General features: G+C 44.7%; 1 protein-coding gene across 3 annotated transcripts in view; it reads right to left on the minus strand.

The window, feature by feature from the left end:
- TBC1D22A (TBC1 domain family member 22A) overlaps positions 1-21441 on the minus strand; it is a 440402-nt gene that overhangs the window by 304154 nt on the left and 114807 nt on the right. For all 3 annotated transcript variants that reach the window (XM_073328376.1, XM_073328375.1, XM_073328374.1), the window contains one exon: positions 19187-19301. In XM_073328376.1, the coding sequence (XP_073184477.1) occupies positions 19187-19301 (115 nt within the window). The remainder of the gene's footprint in view (positions 1-19186; positions 19302-21441) is intronic.

Below are 21441 nucleotides of genomic sequence, written 5' to 3' on the forward strand. Positions count from 1 at the left end.
TACAGTAATGTACAGTATATAAGAAAGAGTACATATGCAAAAAAACCGGTTACTTACTTTCTTGTAACTGTTGTTCTTCGAGATGTGTTGTTCACGTCCATTCCTCATTAGGTGTGCGCGCACCGCACGCACAAGCGTCGGAAACTCTTTTCCTTAGCGACTCCGGGCGGGCTGGCGGGCCCCCCAAGTGGGGCCACTGTGCGGTGCATATATACCCCTGCTGGCCTGACCCCCTCCAGTTCCTTTTTGCCAGCGATTCCGACAGACGGGTGGGAGGGTGGGTGGTGGAATGGACATGAACAACACATCTCGAAGAACAACAATTACGAGAAAGTAAGTAACCGTTTTTTCTTCTTCGAGTGCTTGTTCACATCCATTCCACATTAGGTGAATTACAAGCTTACCTCTGGAGGAGGATACGAGTCACAGAACAATAACTGCTCAGAGGACCGCTCTGCCAACTGCCGCGTCCTCTCTGGCCTGCTGGTTGACCGCACAGAGGGTCGTGAAGGTGTGCACCAAGGACCAGGTGGCTGCTCCGCAGATCTCCTGAATTGGGACCTGTGACAGGAACGCCATGGAAGTCGCCTGTGCCATGGTCGAGTGGGCCGTGACCACCAGGGCCGGAACACCTGCGAGCTCATAGCATGCCCAGTTGCAGCTTGTAATCCAAGAAGAAATCCGCTGCACCAACACTGGGAGGCTTTTTATCCTCTTGGCTACAGCCACAAACAGCTGCGTGGATTTGCAAAAGGGCTTGGTGCGCTCCAAATAGAACACCAGCGCTTGACGCACATCCAGGGTGTGCAAGCTGCGGTGACTCGGGTCCATATGGGGTCTTGGGAAGAACACTGTCAGACAAATGTCCTGACCCAGATGGAATTGGGAGACCACCTTAGGGAGGAACTTGGGGCACGGCCGGAGCTGCACCTTGTCCTTGTGAAATACTGTGTTCGGTGGCTCAGAGGTGAGGGTCCTCAGTTCGGACACCCTTCTGGCCAAGGTAACGACAACCAGAAAAGCCACCTTCCAGGAAAGGTGGAGGAGAGAACACGTAGCAAGGGGCTCGAAAGGGGGTCCCATGAGTTTAGAAAGGACCAGGTTAAGGTTCCATGGAGGGACTGGGGGGGGGCGGGAGTATGGGAACACCCCCCTCCAACCCCTTAAGGAACCATCCCACCATTGAGTGGGAAAACACTGAGCCCCCGAAAACCCCAGATGGAAGGTGGAGATGGCCGCCAGGTGCACTCTGAGTGAGGACGGGGCTAGCCCCTGCTGCTTGAGGTGCAGGAGGTACTTCAGAATGGCCTGCACCGGGGCCTGGCCTGGCCGCACCTGTCGGGGTTCACACCAACACAAGAACCTTTTCCACTTGGCCATATAGGCCGCCCTGGTAGAGGACTTTCTAGTGCCAAGCAGAATCTGCTGCACAGGAAGGGAACACTGGCTCTCCAGGGCGGTTAGCCACAGAGCCTCTACGCCGTCAGGTGCAGTGACTGCAGGTCAAGGTGGAGAAGCCACCCGCCATCCTGTGTAATGAGGTCCCGGTGTAGGGGCAGGACTACTGGGGCCTCCACCGACAGCTCTAGGAGCGATGTGTATCAGTGTTGGCAGGCCCAGGCTGAGGCGAAGAAGATCACCGCCTCCCTGTCCCTGCGCACCTTGCGCAGGACCTTGTGCACCAAGGGAAGCGGGGGGAAGGCATACATCAAGCCCCCTCTGCACGGGATCGCAAACGCGTCCGCGAGTGAGTCCAGGCTGTGGCCCTGGAATGAGCAGAACCATGGGCCCTGGGCATTGGCCCTGGTGGCAAACAGATCTACCCAGAGAAACCTCCACCTGAAGAAGAGCGAAAGCACAACGTCCGCCCTGAGCATCCACTCGTGCATGAGGTACGACCTGCTGAGGGAGTCCACCAGCTCGTTCCGTACCCCTGGGAGATAGAGGCCTTGAGGTGAATTGCATAGGCTATGCAAAGGTCCCAGAGGAGGAGAGCCTCACAACAGAGTGACGAGGAATGAGCCCCGCCCTGCTTATTTATATAAAACATGGCAGTAGTGTTGTCTGTCAGAACTGTCACGCAGGGACCACTCAAAAGGTCTGGCAGGCGAGACGAACTGCCCTGAGCTCCTTCACGTTGACATGGAACGACCGCTGCGCTTCGGACCACAACCCCTGCATCATGAGGTCCTGCAGGTGAGCCCCCCATCCATGGTCGGATGCATCTGTCACCAGCGTCGGGTCTGGAAGTGGGGTGGCAAAGGGGATGCCTTCGCAAACCACAGGCTGGGACTGCCACCACAGCAGGGAGTCCAGCACATCCCTTGGGACTAACACTACCAAGTCCGGGGGTCCCTGCCTGGGCCGTACACCCAAGCAAGCCATGCCTGCAGAGTCCTGAGTCTCAGTCTGGCATGCCTGACCCACATCCATGCATGCTGACATGTGGCCCAGCAGCCGCAGGCAGCACCTGGCCATTGTCGTTGGAAACTGGCGCAGGGAGGCCACTGCTTGTTGGATAGCCTGGAATCAGGATACCGGAAAGCTTGCCCTGGCCTGCACCACACCCAGGACCGCCCCTATGAATTCCACTCTCTGTGTGGGTTCGAGCTTGGACTTGGGGACGTTGACCAGGAGCCCCAGTTCGCAGAACAATCTCAGGGCCACCTCCACATGGCCCTGCACCTCTGCCTCGGATCGGCCTGCCGAGAACCATTTGTCGAGGTAAGGGTACACCAGGATTCTCTACTTCCGTAAGAAGGCAGCCGCCGCCACCACCATGCACTTCGTGAACACCCCTGGGGCCGCAGCTAGACCGAACGGGAGAACTGCAAACTGGTAATGTTCTCAGCCCATGGTGAAGCGTAGGAACCGCCAATGTGCTGGGAAGATAGCAATATGAAAGTACGCGTCCTTCATGTCGATGGCGGCATACCAGTCCCCCAGATCCAGGGAAGGGATGATGGTGCCCAGAGAGACCATGCAGAACTGGGCCTTGACCAGGAATTTGTTGAGCCCACGCAGGTCTAGGATTGGGCGAAGGCCCGCCTTTGGGATGAGGAAGTACCGGAAGTAGAACCCTTTTCCTCTTAGGCCATGAGGCACCACCTCTACTGCCCCCGCCTCTAGCAGCGAGCGGACTTCCTCCTCTAGGAGATGCTCATGAGAAGGGTCCCTGAAGAGGGACGGGGAAGGGGGGGGAGGGAGGCGAATTGCAGCGAATACCCATTCCACACCGTGCGTAAGACCCAACGGTCTGACGTAATGGTGGACCACGCACGCAGGAAAAGGGACTGGCGGTTCAGAAAACAAAGGGACGGATCCGGTGACTGGTCTGGTACGCGGTCCTTGAGCACACCTTCAAAAGCCTGGCTTAGTGCCCGGCCAGGGTTTGTGCTGGCCTTGGTTCTGGCCCGGCGCATTATTATTATTGCGCCGTGGCCTGTTATCCCTGCCTCGCCCACGGTAAGGCTCATGCCTATGGCAAGGCCGGTACTGGTGTTGAGGGGGAGGCTGCAGCTTCCTCTGGATCGCCTGGGTGTTTGTACCCAACGACTTGAGCATAGCTCGCGAGTCCTTGAGGCTATGCAGCCTCACGTCTGTCTGGTCCGAGAAGAGCCCAGGCCCTTCGAAGGGGAGGTCCTGGAGTGTATTCTGGACCTCAGGGGGGTAGGCCTGACTCCTGGAGCCACGCCGAGCACCTCATGACCACCCCAATGTGATTGTTCTAGCCATCGCGTCTACCAAATCCAGGGAGGCCTGGAGAGAGGTCTTGGCTACTGTCATGCCCTCGTCCACCAGGGCCGTGAATTCCTGTTGGAACCTTGTTGGAGGTTGTCCTTAAACTTCCTCACCGCCACCCAGGAGTTGAAATTGTGCCTGTTGAGGATGGCCTGCTAGTTAGCAATCCTCAACTGAAGGCCCCCAGATGAGTACACCTTTCTACCAAAAAGGTCCAAGCGTTTCGCCTCCTTGGCCTTAGGGGTTGGGGCCTGCTGACCATGGCACTCCCTTTCGTTCACCACTGAAACCATTAGGGAGCATGGATTCAGGTGGCAGAACAGGAACTCATAGCCCTTAGATGGGGCCAAGTATTTACGCTCCACTACTTTAGCTGTTGGAGTGCTGGAGGCCAGGGTCTGCCATATAGTCTTATAGTTAGACTGAATGGTTTTAATGAGTGGGAGCACGGTTCTGGATGGACCTTCGGGGCTCAAAATGTCCACCATGGGGTCCTCCCGCTCAACCATCTCCTCGGCCTGCAACTCCAAATTTTGGGCGACTCTGCAAATGGTTCCTGGTGGGCTCTATGTTCTATCAGCGGAGGGCCGCAAACCTCTGTACCCGCCACCGCCTCATCGGGGGAAGATGATGAGATTAGCTACTCCTTGACCCCCTCTGGTTGGTCCTCCTGCTCCCCATCTCCTGTAGTAGGGGCCTCCGGCTCAGGCCAGGGCGGGAGTCCATGGGACAGCACTGGGCTCGGTGCCAGACTCTCCAGTCTATGCTGGGGGGATGCTGGAGGCCTGGATACCATTGCCTCCAGCACAGTCTGGCATTGGTGTGGGGACCAGAACCGCTGCACTGAGTATCTTGCCCTGGACGGGGCTCCTTGGCGCTCCTGATAGACCCAGGGGGTCCAGAAGGGCCAATGGCCTGCGGCCCACATTGAGGTTGCCAGCTCACCTGAGGGTCCCTGCTTTCCGGGCCCCGGTGTGGGTAGCTATAGCGGCCGGAGCCAACGCCGGACTGCGGTGACGCCGATTGCGAAGGCCATGGCGGTGCCAACGACCTGCGCCGGCGGGAAAACGAGCGGCTCCTGGCTGAGCGGGACCAGGTGCGGTACCGGTATACCCGGGACCGGTGTCGGCGTTCCCTGGACCGGGACCGTCTGCGGGAGACCTCTGGAGAGGGCTGTCTCAACTCCTCCGAGCGCCGGTCTCTGGGCAGTGCCAGAGAGCGGCGTGCCCTTTCTGGTTCTTCTTCGCGTTGACCTGCTGCCCGTGCCGCAACCTCCTTCTGGGCTGCTGGCAAGTGCGAGTCTGCTGCGTCGGAGCTCGACCGGGACCAACTCCAGGAGCGGTGCCGGGACGGTGTCTTCAAGCGGCACACCATTGTCAGCTTACCCCTCGACGACACCCGAGGTATGGGCGCCGGAGAGTTCTCCCCATTCGGGAGGGGGCTTACCGCTGACAGCTCGATAAGGTTCATCCGATGAAGTGAGCTGTAGCTCACGAAAGCTTATGCTCAAATAAATTGGTTAGTCTCTAAGGTATCACAAGTCCTCCTTTTCTTATCATTAAAGAACATTGTAAAGGAGAGATCTGCCATTAAGGTTCCAATCTCCCGGACACTATGGGTCAATGTGACGGTGACTAAAAAGTCTGTCTTCACAGATACATCAAGTAGGGAGCAGATAGCCATTGGTTCAAATGGAGGTCTCGTGAGGCAGTTGAGAACCAAGTTAAGACCCCACCTTGCCTTTGGACATTTAATTAGGGGGCAAAAGATTACCCAGACCCTTAAATCTGGGTGATACCAGGTGAGCAAAAATGGAGAATCCCTCAACTGGGGGATGAAAGGTTGAAATGGTGGCCAAGTGTACCTTGACCAAAACTGATGAATAACCCAGATGTCGTCTTCAGATCCAGCAGGTAATCTAGTTTAAGAGAAAGGGAAGCCCAATCAGCCCTGAAGTAACAGCAATCACACCAATGCACAAATCTCTTCCATTTCTTCTGGTATTTAGTAGTGCAGGTTGACGCTTTCCTACTGTTTAATGCTGCACATCCATAAAGCAGGAAGCCTTTACTCCTGAGAATCCTCCAGGAGCCATCCCCTGAGGTGTAGAACTGGGACTCTTGCGGGCGACTTCCTCATTGCCTTAGCTCTTCAAACGTCTCCTGTCATGGATGAGTAGGAGGATGTGAAACCCTGGTCTCCATGAGGGATGGTACCAATGGTCTCTGAAATTGCTGTCAATAGGCACCCCACATGTCCTAATATGGCCATTGCAGGGGCCCTAAGGAAGCAGGGGTGCAATGCATGGCTGGTGGGTCACCAAGGATAATGAGACAAGGTCCTCCCTGCTAGAAGGTGGATTCTCAAAGGGGTATGTAGAACCCTGCACTGAAATCGATTAGACAGATTGAGAATCCTCTTCCTCCACCTCTTGCCATGTGGGGGCAGCCACTGAGGAAGGAGGAGAGTCCTGTGCCATGGAATGTTCGCTTGGAGACTGAGGTCTTAGTACCCACCAACAATGGGGACTCTGGTTTATCTGACACTGAGAGGTCCATCAAGTATCAAAATTCCTCAGGTACCAGGAAGTATTCAAGTACCAACGCCACAGTTGAGGTTGCAGTAGCTGAAGTGGACAATGTGGATGATGATGGGAGTACTGTAGGCACTGTAGGTATCAATACTTGCTTGGTACTGAGGGTACTGCTTGCACAGGTATCCCCAGCTGAACTCCTTCCATCAGTACTGATGGCTGGATTAAGCACATGACAGCACCAACAGCTGAACGGCATGCTTCAGTGCCAATGGCAGGGTTGAACTTGATGGTACCCTTTGCTTAGCCTACTTATTGGTGGAGGGTACAGGTGCCCAATTGGAGCTGAGCTTCTTGTCCTTTGATCTCCGGGCCTTCATGGGCCTGCCAATATCAAGGGAAGAGTCCTTGGCCTCAACGGTACCCTTGGAGACAGAGAACCTTGATGGGGACCTGGTCTTTTTTTGGAACTGGCTCAGAGTAAGAGTCCACAGTCCTCTTTCCAAGAGTCTTCCCAGTGGGCCCCAAAGACTTCCCTTTCTTAGGAGAAGCATGTCCTGAACTTGACGCGGCACTGAATCTGTCCAGGGACAGATATATGGGGAGATAAGGAAGAGAATCTCCTAACCTGGCTCAGAGGATGGTTGCAGGGAGCGTGTCATGACCAGTCTCAGCTTTATCTCCCTGTTCTTCTTAGCCCTGGACTTAAGAGCCAAAACAGAAGGAACAATTCTGAGAGACATGGGACTCCCCCAGGCAATGGACACACTTGGACTGCCCTGTCACTTACCAGTATAGCCTTCCAGCAAAAGACCCAGTGTTTGAAGTCTGGAGAGCCAAGCATGCCCCACTAGGAGAAGATAGTCTCCCAGAAGGAAAAAATCCACAATCCTCTCACCTAAAACTATACTGTACAGTAACTCCTCGCTTAACATTGTTGGTACGTTCCTGAAAAATGCTACTTTAAGCGAAACCAAGTTAAGTGAATCCAATTTCCCCATAAGAATTAATATAAATAGGTGGCGTTAGATTCCAGGGAAATTTTTTTTGCCAGAAAAAACATTTTATTTTATATATACACACAGTATAACTTTTAAACAAACAATTTAATACTGTACACAGATATGATGATTGTGAAGCTTGGTTGAGGTGGTGAAGTCAGAGGGTGGAAGAGTGGGATATTTCCCAGGGAATGCCTTACTGCTAAATGATGAACTAGCACTTGCCTGAGCCTTCAAGGGTTAATACATTGTTTTTAACGTAGCCTCACACTCTACAAAACAGCACGAATGGAGGGAGGGAAGACAGCATGGAAGAGAGAAAGAGACACAAACCATGTGTGAAAGAGAGAGACATGCATTGCCCCTTTAAGTATGCTGACCCCACTCTAAATACACAGCCTTTTTAAGTAGATCAGCAAGTTGAGACAGCAGCTGCTTCCAGCAAGCTCCCTTTGTCCTAAGCCCTGTCATGTTCACCACACCACTCCACCCCTGCTCTGTGGAAATGGGGTAAAGGAGCAGGGGGGAAGGAAGGGACCCTGACATTTGCACCCCTCTTCTTCCCCTCCCCCAGCAAGCAGGAGGGTCCAGGGAGCAGCTCCAAGGCAGAGGGCAGTAGCAGCACAAGGCAGTGCGGGGAGGGACAGCTGAACTGCCCAACAAACTGATAGACTACTGGGTGGCTGCTGCACAGGGAACTTAGGGGAGTGGGGAGTTGATGGGGGGCTGCCAGTCCACCCTGGTTCCAAGCCCTGACCAGCTAACTCCAACGTGCTGCTCTTCCTGCAAGCAGTGGACAAAGCAGGAGGCTGCCAAACAATGTTACAAGGGAGCACTGCGCAACTTTAAACGAGCATGTTCCCTAACTGATAAGCAACGAAACAACGTTAACTGGGATGACTTTAAGTGAGGAGTTACTGTACTTAATACTAAATTTACAACTATAAACTAGCTAACTGCATACATGAAAAGTGAAGGCCGAGTACGCTGAAGGTGGACATGCTAGGTTTGTGTCTCAGGCTAAAGTGGTAGAGAAGAAACTGCAGTTCACCCATGCATCCGTATATAGACTCAAAGTCTGCCTTGATGAGGCATAGGGTGAATGCACAGGTTTAATGGACACTGCTAGCTAGATATCTCCAAACAAGGGATCAAGAGGCACTCCATCTCAAGTGGAGCACTCATAGGGACACTACTCAAAGAAGGTGGTCTTAAAATGTGATGCATTAAGCAACCTTAACTTTAGGCAGTGCTATCAACTCTGCCAATAACATCCGACAAGTGCATTAATTAAATCCACAGTTCACAATTTACAACACATTAACACATAATTTGCCACAATAGTTAATCTGTGCAGTTCAGAGGGTGCCACTGTCAATCTTGGACTGATCAACTATTAGATCTACAGCCACTGAGATTTTAGGAAATTGCCACCTATGGTTAAGTGTCTCCTCCCCATCAAAAACCTTTTCAAATACTATTAAGTGCATGGATGAATTATCCAGGTTCCTTTTCCCTATCACCTTTATAAAAATCAGGATCAGTCAAACAATTTAGTAATTAAACTGCAGACTGATCCCAAATGCAATGGGAGTGGTCACCTACCAGTGTCTCTCTCTTAATTTCACTACTGGCTAGCCTTTACTGTTGGGATTCAGGAACTGTTTTTCCACTGTGGTGTTGTGACAGACTGACAATATCCTGGACAAACATGGAATTAAGATAAACGTTACGGAATTACCTTTCATATTAAAAATGCAACTGTGTATGTAACTATTGTGGAATTGGATACAACTTCGAGGAGACTAATGCAATCTCTGGAAAGTTTTAGGAATTTCAAAGGACTTTGAGGGACAACATGTGTGAAGTGAATTTCCTGGAAAATACCTGGGAGAAGGGAAAACCAAATCCTCCCAGAAGCTACGACCTGGGGAGAGACCCCACTGTCTACTGGAAACTCCAGTTCAAAGACCCCCAAACTGTATAAAGGATGGACTAGACTTTTCATGAGCGTGCTAGTTCTGAGCTGAGGCTCTTATGAACATGTGACCATTGAAGAGTTCTGAAGGACTGCTCCTGCCAGAGCCCACGTTAGAGTTGAGGTGATCCCTGGTGAGCTTAATAGAATGTATGTAGGTTCTTTTATTGCTCTTAATATGTTTCCTTGGCAATGCTTTTATCCAAAGAATAAATAAGCTTGCATAGAAAGAGTTGTGTGGTAGCTTATCTGTGGGCAATTACACGGTCTCTGACAAGAAAGAGAGCAAGTCTGCTTAGGCAGACTGTCTTTTGCTGCAAGTAACACAACGAAGGCAGGGAACTGTTCAGCCTGGGAATGCCCCGTCACTAGGGAGAGAGAAGCTGATCTCCACCCAAGAAAGGCAAGAGCTGGAAACCTGAGAGCAGGTGCCCTCACTGGACAACTAAAGGGAAAAACAGGAGCAGTTGTCCTGAACTGACACCCTCTTGTGTCTCTTAATTGCACTGGTGCTAGGCCTGTAGTGTGGGGTTTCAGGAACTGTTGTTCCAGTTCTGTGTCAAGTCATCCTATATACAATACTCTTTCAAATACTTAATAACTGCATTAATTGAATGTACTGTCAATTTCTGCCACCTATCACCATTTGAAGTCATTGTCTCAATCCGTATACTAAAATCACATATGGGTCTAAAGTCCCTCCTGCAAAGGGTGCAGTCAAATAGCTGGGCCTCTTGTTCAATTAATTGTTTTAGGTGAAGGTATCTGGCTGATGGGGGAGGGGAAGAGGGCTAGATTTCTCTGAAAAATTATTATGATGCTACCAAATTATGTTCTTTCCCCAATATAGCAGATAAAAGCAGTCTCTCTCGAGAATAAATGAAGCCATTCTTGACTACAATTTTTTTTCCTACAGGGGAAATATTTCTGATGACATTCTATGCCTGCTCTTCATGGTCAGACACAGGGATAATTTATTTTCCACTCCAAAAAATATATTTATAACAAATCATTATCCTATGAAACTGAAATCCCTGACACAACCTTAATTATGGTCTTGCTACCACTCTACCCTAATACCCTTTTTGTTGTCTAGCTTTTCTGTTCTATCCCTAATTGAAATTCTCAATTATAATACCACTTACAACAATAGAGAAGGTATTTAAAATAAATATATATATTTCCTTTTTATACTAGTGTTTGTTAAAAAAATTGCCCCCACCCAAAATAGACCCACAATGGTCTATGAGATCACATTTAAGTAGTGTAATTTTGCTTAGACAAATGGACTATCCCAGAACTCTATTTAGTTTAGAGCTTTTCACCAAGACACCCGATATAGACAGACTAACAAGAGACCTTTTAAAACAAAAAATAAAACAAAAAACCCTCAGCCAAAGTAAGTGCTACTTCCTTCTCGTTTATTGGGCAAAAGTCTGCAAAAACAAGTTTTTACACCATGCCAAACTTGGATTCTTTTCACTCGATTTTTTTCCTCACAATTGTGTTAACTGCCTAATTCTTTGTATTAAAAAATTTCACAGGATGTACAAAATTTAAATACAAAAATACATCTTGACTGTGAACAGTATATTCACCAAAAAAAAAGCAAAACCCTATTACGATTTAGCAGACTACTGAACACTTGGAAAACAAAAAGCAATCAAGCTCAAATTAAATGCAAACAACAGTTACAAACAGCTTCATAAAACTCTAATGTATCAACATAACTGATAGCTTTTCTTTCCTTCACTGTCATCCAAACTTTAATTTACACTCTGATAATTGGAATATGTGAAAGAATGACTATCACTGAAATTCATCTAATAATAAATTGTACACATTATTGCTCTTGTAGTTCCTTATAGGCTATGGGAATTTACTTTCCTTGCCAGTGTCCACTAATTACAACTCCAGTAGCACTTCAGTCATCATGTGGTGCATTCGAAAACATTATCTGGAAATCCCATTAACGTGATTGAAAATTTCAAATGTTCTTAAGTTTTAAATATAAAGAGATATGACAATAGATTTATGCTGATTGCATCTACTCTAATTTCTATTGCCCTGATTACGTAACATATTCCTTTTTCTTCCCTTCAGTATTAACCATCAAGAATCCACTTTTTTTTGTTTAAAGACCAAGTCAAATACTGCTTAAACTTAACAAGACAGATCCTAACAGAGATTCTTTCAGATCCTCATGAGAAGTTATGAAAAATTGTTTCTATTATACAAGACATTTAATCAAAAGCCAAATTATTCTAGTGGTTTAAGTTGTGTAGTCAGCACCCTAATCTCACATTACTCTTTTTCTTTTCACTTTTGCTTTTCCAGCACATGCTGAATTGCTACTAGAGAAACCCAATTTAACATTGCCAGCTTATTACTTCATTTTGCCATAGCCTAAGCCCTTTTATAAAAAAATCTCAGAAAGAAAGTCTTTGTTAAGGTCTAGAGTTGCCAACTTTCTAAAGAACACAAAACTGAACACCCTGGCCACATACCCTGCTCTGCCCCTGCCCCACCCCTTTTCCAAGGTCTCACCCCAGGCTCATTCCCCTCCGTCCATCGCTTGCTTTCCTCCCCCACCCTCACACACTTTCCCTGGGCTGTGGCAGGGTGCAGGGGTGTGGGAGGGGATGAGGGCTCCGGCTGGGCGTGCAGGCTCTCGGGTGGGGCCAGAAATGAGTGGTTCAGGTATGGGAGGGGGCTTTGGGATAGGGCAGGACTTTGGAGTGTGTGAGAGGGCTCCAGGCTGTGGCTGAGGGGCTTGGAGCGTGGGAGGGGGCTCAGGGATGGGGCAGGTGGGTTGGGGTGCAGGCACTTTTCACAGAAGCAGACTTACTAACTAGCAAGTCAAAACAAAAAACAGCAAACAAAAAAGCAAAAACAAACAACAAAAGACAAGAACATCAAAGCACCTTACTTGTGTTTGTATTCTGTTTAGGTCCAGTAAAGGAGAGAGACACATATACATTATATTTATTATCGAGTCTGAAAAAAAACCTACATAAATAAATTACTATGATTTGGACACTTATATGTGCATATTTATTTGGTTTTCCTAAAGTTAAGTATTTTAGGAAAAATTGTCAGAGCAGCCACCAGCAAGAGTTGGTGGCCGCACCCTTGAGGCCACCAAAAAAATTGCTGAGAGAACCCCTGCTCTACATACTGTTTTTAAACACCTATCACTATCTCCCATTCCAGTATAAGCCACAAAACCACACTGCAAAGTCAAAACAACAGAATTGGAACAAAATCAAATCTCCTGTCAATCTACTCTATATTTACAAAGACAACTATATGGCCTGTCCCCAATATGGATCTGAAACCTAATCTTCCACAGATTCTGATTTATACTTTGGTCAAATTTTGTCCGAAGACCTCAGAGTATTCTCCTTCTCCAATGCAAACTAAATGAGGATATAACACTATTGCACACAGAGGATAAATTACAGGTAAACATGTGAGAAGTTACAATTATAGTAAAAGCGATCTTACAGTTCATGGACGGTGTAATAGGGCAGCAGGCAAAATTAAGATTTTATGAACTTTAACTGTATTCCATCTGCATGAAGAAAAATCAGAAACTCTAAGATCACTGAAGCTACAAGCATGTATTTCTCAAACTGTGCAATATGATATATTACTTTAACTTTTCCAAGAGGTCTGGATAAGTCTCCCAAAATGCCAAAATTAAATCACCACATCTGCTCTCAAAATAGTCAAATGCCCCTGTCCTACCTGAGGATAGCAAAATAAAATAAATCAAATGTTTCTGTTGTAAATTATTTGAAAAATACAAAGTGGCAAATAAAAATTAGTAACCCTTTTTAAAATTAACAGCCCTCATATTTCCCTCATATAGTCTCTAAGGTGCCACAAGTACTCCTTTTCTTTTTGCGAATACAGACTAACACGGCTGTTACTCTGAAACCCATATTTCCCAAATGCTTTGTTTGATGAGTATTAAACTTCACACCAAAACGTTTACCCTGGCTCAAGAACAAATTTAGGGTTTCAGGCAGAATTAGAGAGTTTAGTTTTGGCTAACTGAGACAACGCATGCAGAAAGGGCAAGCAAAAATCAGGCTTTGACACAAGCCTACAGGTATGTCTGCACTACAGCAGCTCAGCTACAGTGCCACCGCTGTGTTACTGTAGCATAGATAGGTCAGAGGAATAATTCTTCTGACAATCTAGCTGCCTCTACGCTGGGGGCTAGATTGACCGAACTACATCACACAAGGCATGACATTTTCACAGTCCTGATTGACATAGCTAGGTCGATCTAAGTTTTAGTTGCAGGTCAGCTGAAAGAACAACTAAAGGGACTGATCCTGTAGACACTACAGTGTGTTGTTTTAAACACCAGGAGCACTAAAGTTAGTGGTATAAGGGCTTATCTACACTAGAAAATTGTAGTGTTTTAACTATACCGGTATAGTTAAAGCAGTACAACCATCTCGAGTGTGGATGCAGTCAGTGGCGTAGCCAGGTGGAAAAAACAGGGGGAGAGGAGATAAAAGAAGGCGCCACCCCCTGGTCCTCACCAGGTCTTCAGCAGCACTTTGGCGTCGGGTCCTTCACTCGCTCCGGTCTTCGGCACTGAAGGACCGTCACCACAATGCCGCCGAAGACCGGAGCGAGTGAAGGACCCGACGCCAAAGTGCTGCTGAAGACCCGGAATACCGCCGGCTGAGTACCAGGGGGTGGCGCCTTTTTTAATCTCCGCACCCGCTGACCCACCGCCGAAGACCCGGAGCGCCGCCAGGTGAGTAAAAATTTAAAAGGCGCCAAAGAATTAAAAAGGCACCACTTCTGCTCAGTGGGGGAGCGGCCACTGCCCCGCTCCCCCGTAGCTAGACTACTGGATGCAGTTATAAAGGCACTTTATACTTGTACAGCTATTCCTGTATGGGAAGGGGGATAACATTACCAGCATAAATGTCACCTTTGTAACAGTATAATTGTGTACACAATAAGCAAGGGCTTTTACCAGTATAACTGTATTGGTAAAAAAAGTCATGTGTAACCAAAGTAGTTAGACTAGTAAAAAAAATTAAGTGTAAACCCAGACAAAGATTTTACAGGATTGGTAACTAACAAAACTAACACCAATTTGGAGAATGTAAAATCTAAAGTGTACTAATTCCAACAAGCCTTGGTGAAAGATACCAAGGTTCAAGTTTCCAAAAACAATTGAAGATTTAGAAAATTCCAGCACTTTTAAAAACAGGGGGATTCAAAATTTTAGAGAAGGGGTTTTAGGTAAGATTTTTCTCCAGTAATCATTCCTCTCTCTTCCCCAGCCCTGAAAGTTTCCTTGCCCTCTCTATCCTTTCTCCAAGGACCCTTTTTTTTTTTTTGTAAACCAGCCATGTGTTTTTTCTGTTTACTGTTTTTCTGTTTTCTGTTTACGATCCCCTCTCTCTCAAATGCCTCCAAAGAGGTTGAAATGCCAATCATGATTCTGAAAGACCCAGCCTACCCTTTGCTCCATATACCGGCAGCCTGGCAGCAGTAAGGACCAGTTCAACCATAGACTGAGCAAGTGCAGAATGGTGGTGGAATGTGCCTTTGGACGTTTAAATTTTTTTTTTTTTTTTTTTGGTCCAAAGCCAGAGGTTCTAAAATGTCTCAAAAATAATTTCTTAACCAGTTTGTTAACACAGGCAAAACAAAGCATTTCCCCTTAATCTTGTTCTCGGAAATGGGAAAACCATTTTTGCAGAAGAATTCAGTCCAAGGCAGACACCTGGCATACAGAATAGTTAAAGTGTGGCAAAATTATAAGCAACTGAAAATAGGACTTATAAGAGGAAGAGTCAGGCAATCTTAACTGGAGGTATTGCTATCATAATAAAGGAAAGATAATAAAGCTGTTTGGAAAACAAACAAAAATTCCACAAACATTTGTCAAGCACAACAATATTTTTTCCGGTTTTTTCTTTCCTAGAAAATGGGGAAAATGTACCTACAATTTTCTTTGATGACATATTCCTTGATTTTTACGGTTTTTAAAAACCAAAATGTTTCCAAGAATTGCTAAACTAGAAATACTGGCCTAGTTAATTAAATGAAATTAACTTCTTGGTTCAACATTTCTAAGTGTACCTCTTGCTGGCAAACAAGGTCTATAAAGGTGAACATCCTCTCACCGAGGATAACCATCTCCTGGGTACTTTTGACTTGATTGGAATCCCTCCTGCTCCTCGTGGTGTCCCACAGATCAAAGTTACCTTTGAGATAGATGTGAATACACCACCATACCAAACTGTCCCCTCCACTGCATTTTCTCCCCCATAAAGTCCACCCCCACCACCAACCACCATATGTTGAATGAATAAAGAGGCTTTTCTCCTCAATCCGGTAAGTTTTATTATGCACACAAAAACACACAGACCACAAAGAAAAGTAAGATAACATGGGGCAAAAGGGCTGATAACACTGGGGGGGGCGGGGGTGGGGGGGAGACAAGAAGAGCTTGCTTACAGATGCTCTGCAATAACAATCAAAGGTGTGGGAATTGGCACCTTCTGGTCCTTGTACCCTCCCCTGGTGTTGAGTGCAAAGGATTTCCCCCCACCTCACAGAATGTTTGAGGGAGGAGACTGTAGAACTGGGTGATGATGGCAGCAGGTTCAGCATAGTCTGCAGAGAAAATAGTATCCAGCTGCCTTTCTTGAACCTCATCCAGACGCCGCAACATGTCTGACTGCTCCTATATAATCCGCAGCATCTCTTCCTGCGTGGCACGCTCTTGTTCCCTGCATGCTCTCCTGTCCTTCCTATCCATGTTCCAGGTTCTCAGACCTACCTTGCTGATATATGCAAAGTGGACATCCAATATGGAAATACGTGGCGAATTAGTGAGATATAACTGTATTACACAGCCACCATTGTGTTGTTGTTGGCACATTCATTAAGTAAGTTCCTCCATTCAGTCACTTAAAATGCCTTAAAGTTAGGCATCTTAACCCATATTTATTAGGGTATGTCTACACTACAAGCGCTACCATGACAGAGATGCACCAGTGCAAGAGTTCTTCCATCAGTCTAGCTGTATCTACAGTGGGAGCTAGGTTGACATACATTTTAGGTGTACACCATTTTATAGGAAGCTAAACGTATAATTTAGGTGCCTAGAAAAGGAATTTAATGTGCTAGGAAACCCTGTGAAAAAGCAGAAACAGACTTCTATTTTCTAAAATATGAATAACCATCTTAACTCTTCATGATAGAGAATCATTGTGTTTGAACAATTCACAAAGTACAGACTATTTACTAATAAATGACTCACTTCTATAACATGTTTTTGATCAAATTAAGCTACACAGATGTGAATGAACAATACCATCACAATGGTGCATTTTCTATAAAATGTAATTAGTGTACAAAAGATGACACTAAACAACATTCTCACTTACTTATGAACTGGCAGTGATTATTTACACCTTCATTACATGAGGCCAAGTTGCTTCCAGTGGAAGAACACACAAAGAATTTAAACAAAGCGACTCAGAAGAATAACGAAAGAGCTTACCCTGGAATGTAATCCAGTAATCATAAATCACTCATGTTTAAAAGTTTTTTTTAATTATTCTTTCACATGTACTATTTAGTTTGCTATTTAAAGTAAATAAAATTGTACCATTTTAAAATCTGCACAAGATTTTTAAAAATCTGCAATGGGGTAAAAGATGGTGCTATACGTCTATTGATTAATCACTACACAAGTTTTGATACTCTATCCAAATTCCAGAAATACTTTAACTCAAGTGTGTTATTTAGTTCTTGCAAATTTAATAGACTTAATATACTTTTGCAATACTACGTTTTAATCTTATAAGAAATTAGTGATCAAGGAAAAAAGCATTCAGTGCTGCCAATTCTCACATCTTTATCAAGAGTGTAACGATTTTTCGTGCATTTCTTAAAGCACGACCTCTAGAAACCTACGATTAGGTAAGAATGTCAGCTTTCATTAAAAAAAAAAATCTAGGCCTTGATTGTGGAGAAAAAACTTGAAAATATAACTAGAAAGCACCGTGAAGGCTCAAAAACCAGAAGGCAAATACAACAAATCTGTTGCTTATTTTTTGTTGTTGATTTTAAAATGTAATGATTTTAAACCAATCTCAATTTTAGGAAGAATGAATATTTTTAAACATTCTGGGTTAGAAATACTCAAATATATACTGGAAAAATATAGTTCACATGAATATCATATCCCTATTTAATAGGTAACAAATAGAAATGAGACTTTTAAAACGTAATTCACTGATACACACACCTTTTCACTGGCAAATCAACTTTTACTACTATTAGTTTTTTGTTGCTGTGTTGTTGTCCAGTTTAAAAAAAAACTACAATTACTGAAACAGTCTGAAGAACTGAACTTGAACTGAAACATGTTCTCCGATCTCATCATACAGACATTCAGGCAAATGCATTAACAATCACTAGGGTCTCACAACAAAAGTTGGTAGTAAAGACAAACTTATTTACCATATTAATTAAATGGTCTATTTAACATGGAATATCAATTCTCTAATCACATCTCATTTGAACTTCTTATTTCAATTAAGAACTCTAAAGTCTACCAACAGAGATCCTACTGTTCTAGGATCATTAACAACATTTTCATTATCTGTCAATCTAGGGAGTAAAAGGCAGAAACTGCAAGCACTCTCAGGAGTAGGCCTCTACCCCCACTTAACAGATGATTAGGGAGTAAGCAGCAGTTGTTCTCATTAGTTGCTTAGCAATGAAAATCTTCCTATTTAACAAGAAATGAAACAAAGCAAGAGAGGTGTTTCCATGCAATAAATGGATAGTCTTTCATCCACTCAAGGGTAATCTGTCCCCCATTAAATCTAATTAATCTAGGTTAGGACATTGATGGGGTAACTCGAGGAGGAGGAGGAAAGAAAAGATATATACACAATGTAGAACATATTATGTATACACACACATATGCATACATATATAACACCTCAGAGCACAGAATGCTCTGCATAGTTATATATGCAACTGTGATTGTTTTCATTATATGTATATTTGAAAAGAAATTAAGGGAAATGTAAAACAGTTTTAACTTCAAATATATTATTTTCCACTCTTATTGTTGCTTACCCTTAATAATGACTTATATTTATTCTAAGAGTCTACACAGTACACACAAACTAGAAAATAGATTAGGAATTTAAAATGAAAAAAAACTGCAATCTGAAATATGTTAGTGATTTACACAAGCATAACCCAATAGTTTATAATTAGTAGTGAACTTTTACAATAGCTTTCCCTTCAGTAGTTTAGGTATAATGCATAATGGAAATTAAAATAAAATGATGGCAAAAATTATTCCTGGATATTTACAGCTTTTACACAAAATCAGTCCTTATAAAAACATTCTTCAGTCTTTATGATCATAATAAGGATTAAATTATAGTTAAAGGACAACAGTATAATATAGGGTATGCCCTAATTCTAAGAAGTCCAGCAGGTCTCACCCTTGCCATCTGATCCATGAGGGACTCCTCCTGCATCTCCAATGGGGACAAAGGACTCTATATGGACAAAGTTTCAGAACACTACAAAAGTCAATGGGTAGCTACACAGATCAGATTGCTAGATCAGGACCTTAGTTTGTAACATAGGTCTGGATACCTTAAAGTTACCATTTTAAACAAGTAAATAGTTTTAGTTGTAAATAATACCCCGCCCCTTCCCCGCCCATATATATTTAAGGGCATCACCTGTTATATAGTTACATTTGCCAAAAATATCATCCTCTTATACACCAGATGACCGTTCATATGCTCAAATGTAATTTATTTATCCAGCTAAACTGTTATACTAAAAATGCAGCTATTCTTCTGAAATCATCAAAAATTTGTAATTAAGTATTGTACCAAATCTTACCTATATATTCACAAACGAAGACGACAAAAAAAGGAGTAACAAGGTCATTTATTCCCTGAACATATCCACTGGCTGGATGACGTATTGCCCAGATAAACAAAATGCGTTCAAAAATCTGAAAGAGAGTTAAAGAAACTGTGAAGCAAGGAATTTATCAAATTTATCACATTTTAAACACGATACTTGAAAAGCATGAAGGACAAATTTAATATCATAGACAATAACTAGTACTAAAAGTATGCATACGGAAGCATAAATGAACACTGGTATTCATAGTTAACTGTCAACGTTAATTAAGTCTCTCAGTTATTTAGAGAAAGGAATTTCAGGATATTCGCACATGTTAAAACCAACCTTGTATATAATTCAGTTATATTAGTAACTGGAAAAAAAAAAGAAAGGAAAAAACACAACTTTTATGACTGGAGCTTTTAAAATAAAAGTAAGATTTTCCCCCCCCTTTTGGAATTTTACATCACCTTTCCACATCACCCCAATCCCTCTCAAAGATAAATATATTACTAAGAACCATACTTTGTACTTTTCAAAACAACAAAAGGTCTATTCAGACTTCTGTGATAGGTCACTGCAGATTTTTGCAATAATTCATCCCGAAGAAACCTATAGTTAAGCTTGTCTAGCACTGCCTGGCACCCTTCCAGAATACGTATGGTAGCTAAACTTAAATCTCTGAAAACTAGGAAATGTAAAGTCAAGGCAATGTCTCCCACATCACCCCCCACCTTAACTCTGCCCTCTTTGAGCAATGCCCTAACAACTGCTTGTGAGAGACCACAGGACTGTACCCTTTCTGAGCACGTTGAAGACAGAAGAGAGCATGAAGAAGAACAGTGTGAGGAAAACTTAAACCTTTTCTTGACTAGGATATAATTTGAGTTTAGGTAGAGTTTTGCAAAAACAGGCAAGATAAGCCCGACCTACACTCAACCACTTCACCTACTTCAGACAAACCCCCTAAGACTTGCCAGATGTTCATTGTTGTCCTAAGGATTTCGTTTGCTTAAGTACCAGCTGACACTGTACATCCTTGTAACGTATGCCAAGAAAATACCAGAGCTGCAATGAGCACAGAGGGTGTAGAGAAACATGTGCATGCCAACGTGGACGAGAAGTTCTAATGGGCAACGAAAATAAACAACAGCACATTAGAATGGGTTAACACACACTTATATCCCCTCTATCTTTATGGCACACCAAGTAAAATGTCTGCCTCTAGGGATGAAAGAGGAAGCAGTTTTAGCAGCCCTGAAACTCTATAAGATTTTAAAAACATTCCTAAATTTTAAAATCAAGATGGCCATTGTGATCATAAGACTCTGATCTCCTGCATAAATCAAGCCATAAAATAGTGAGGGTAGGGGGATTCTTCTAGTTGCATCTGCACCTCTGCCCAGATGGCAATGTGAGCTCTGGCAACTTGCTACAACTAATGCCAGAATCAATACTGCCACATCTAGCATTGTGAGGATTACTGAGAGCACATAAAGAGGAATGATGGCAGAAAATTTTATTGGACAACACAGCACAAAAATGCAGAGAGTGTCAGATTTTGTTAGGTAAGGTTTGGCTTTGTCCCATTGCTTATTGCTAGTTCCAGGGGGCAGAGTTAAGGTTACGTGGAGGTGTGATGGAGGAAGGCATCAGTTTAGCTCTGTTTCATAGTTTTCAGAGGTTTACATTTAGCCCCTTACTCATTCTGGAAGGGCACAAGCAGCTCTAAGCATTAACTCTGGGAGTTGTTAACTTTTCCATTCAGCTCAATGAGTGTTCTCATCCCTCCATACCCAATCTCAGAGCTTGCATGCCTGTGCTATGCACTGAGTATATCCATTTTAATCTCCCCACCCGAACATGCCTGTTCCCAGTGCCCAGCCCACGCCTAGTGCTTCCCAGCAGGAACTGACTGAGCTTCTCCCAGTAGATAACCAATTCACCTGGCTTGGACCCCTACACTTGTACCTGCCTCTTTGATGTCATTTTCTACTTGGCAGTTAGACCCTCCCATATCAGCCCAGCCATCCAAGTCACCATACTGGGATCATATCCTGGCCACATTACTGCCCTCAAACTTTCCTAGGATAGGACTTGGGAAGATTACGTAGAGGGTATACCTGTGGTGTTGTGAGCTTTCCCAAAATTGCACACACCATTCAAAACAATTCCCTTGTAGCCCACACACCTAGCAATTGGTGGGTTGATGGGACTAATGTGCACATCACACAAATCTCTAGAGG

Source organism: Lepidochelys kempii, chromosome 1, assembly GCF_965140265.1.
Source record: "Lepidochelys kempii isolate rLepKem1 chromosome 1, rLepKem1.hap2, whole genome shotgun sequence".
Taxonomy (NCBI): Eukaryota; Metazoa; Chordata; order Testudines; family Cheloniidae; genus Lepidochelys; species Lepidochelys kempii.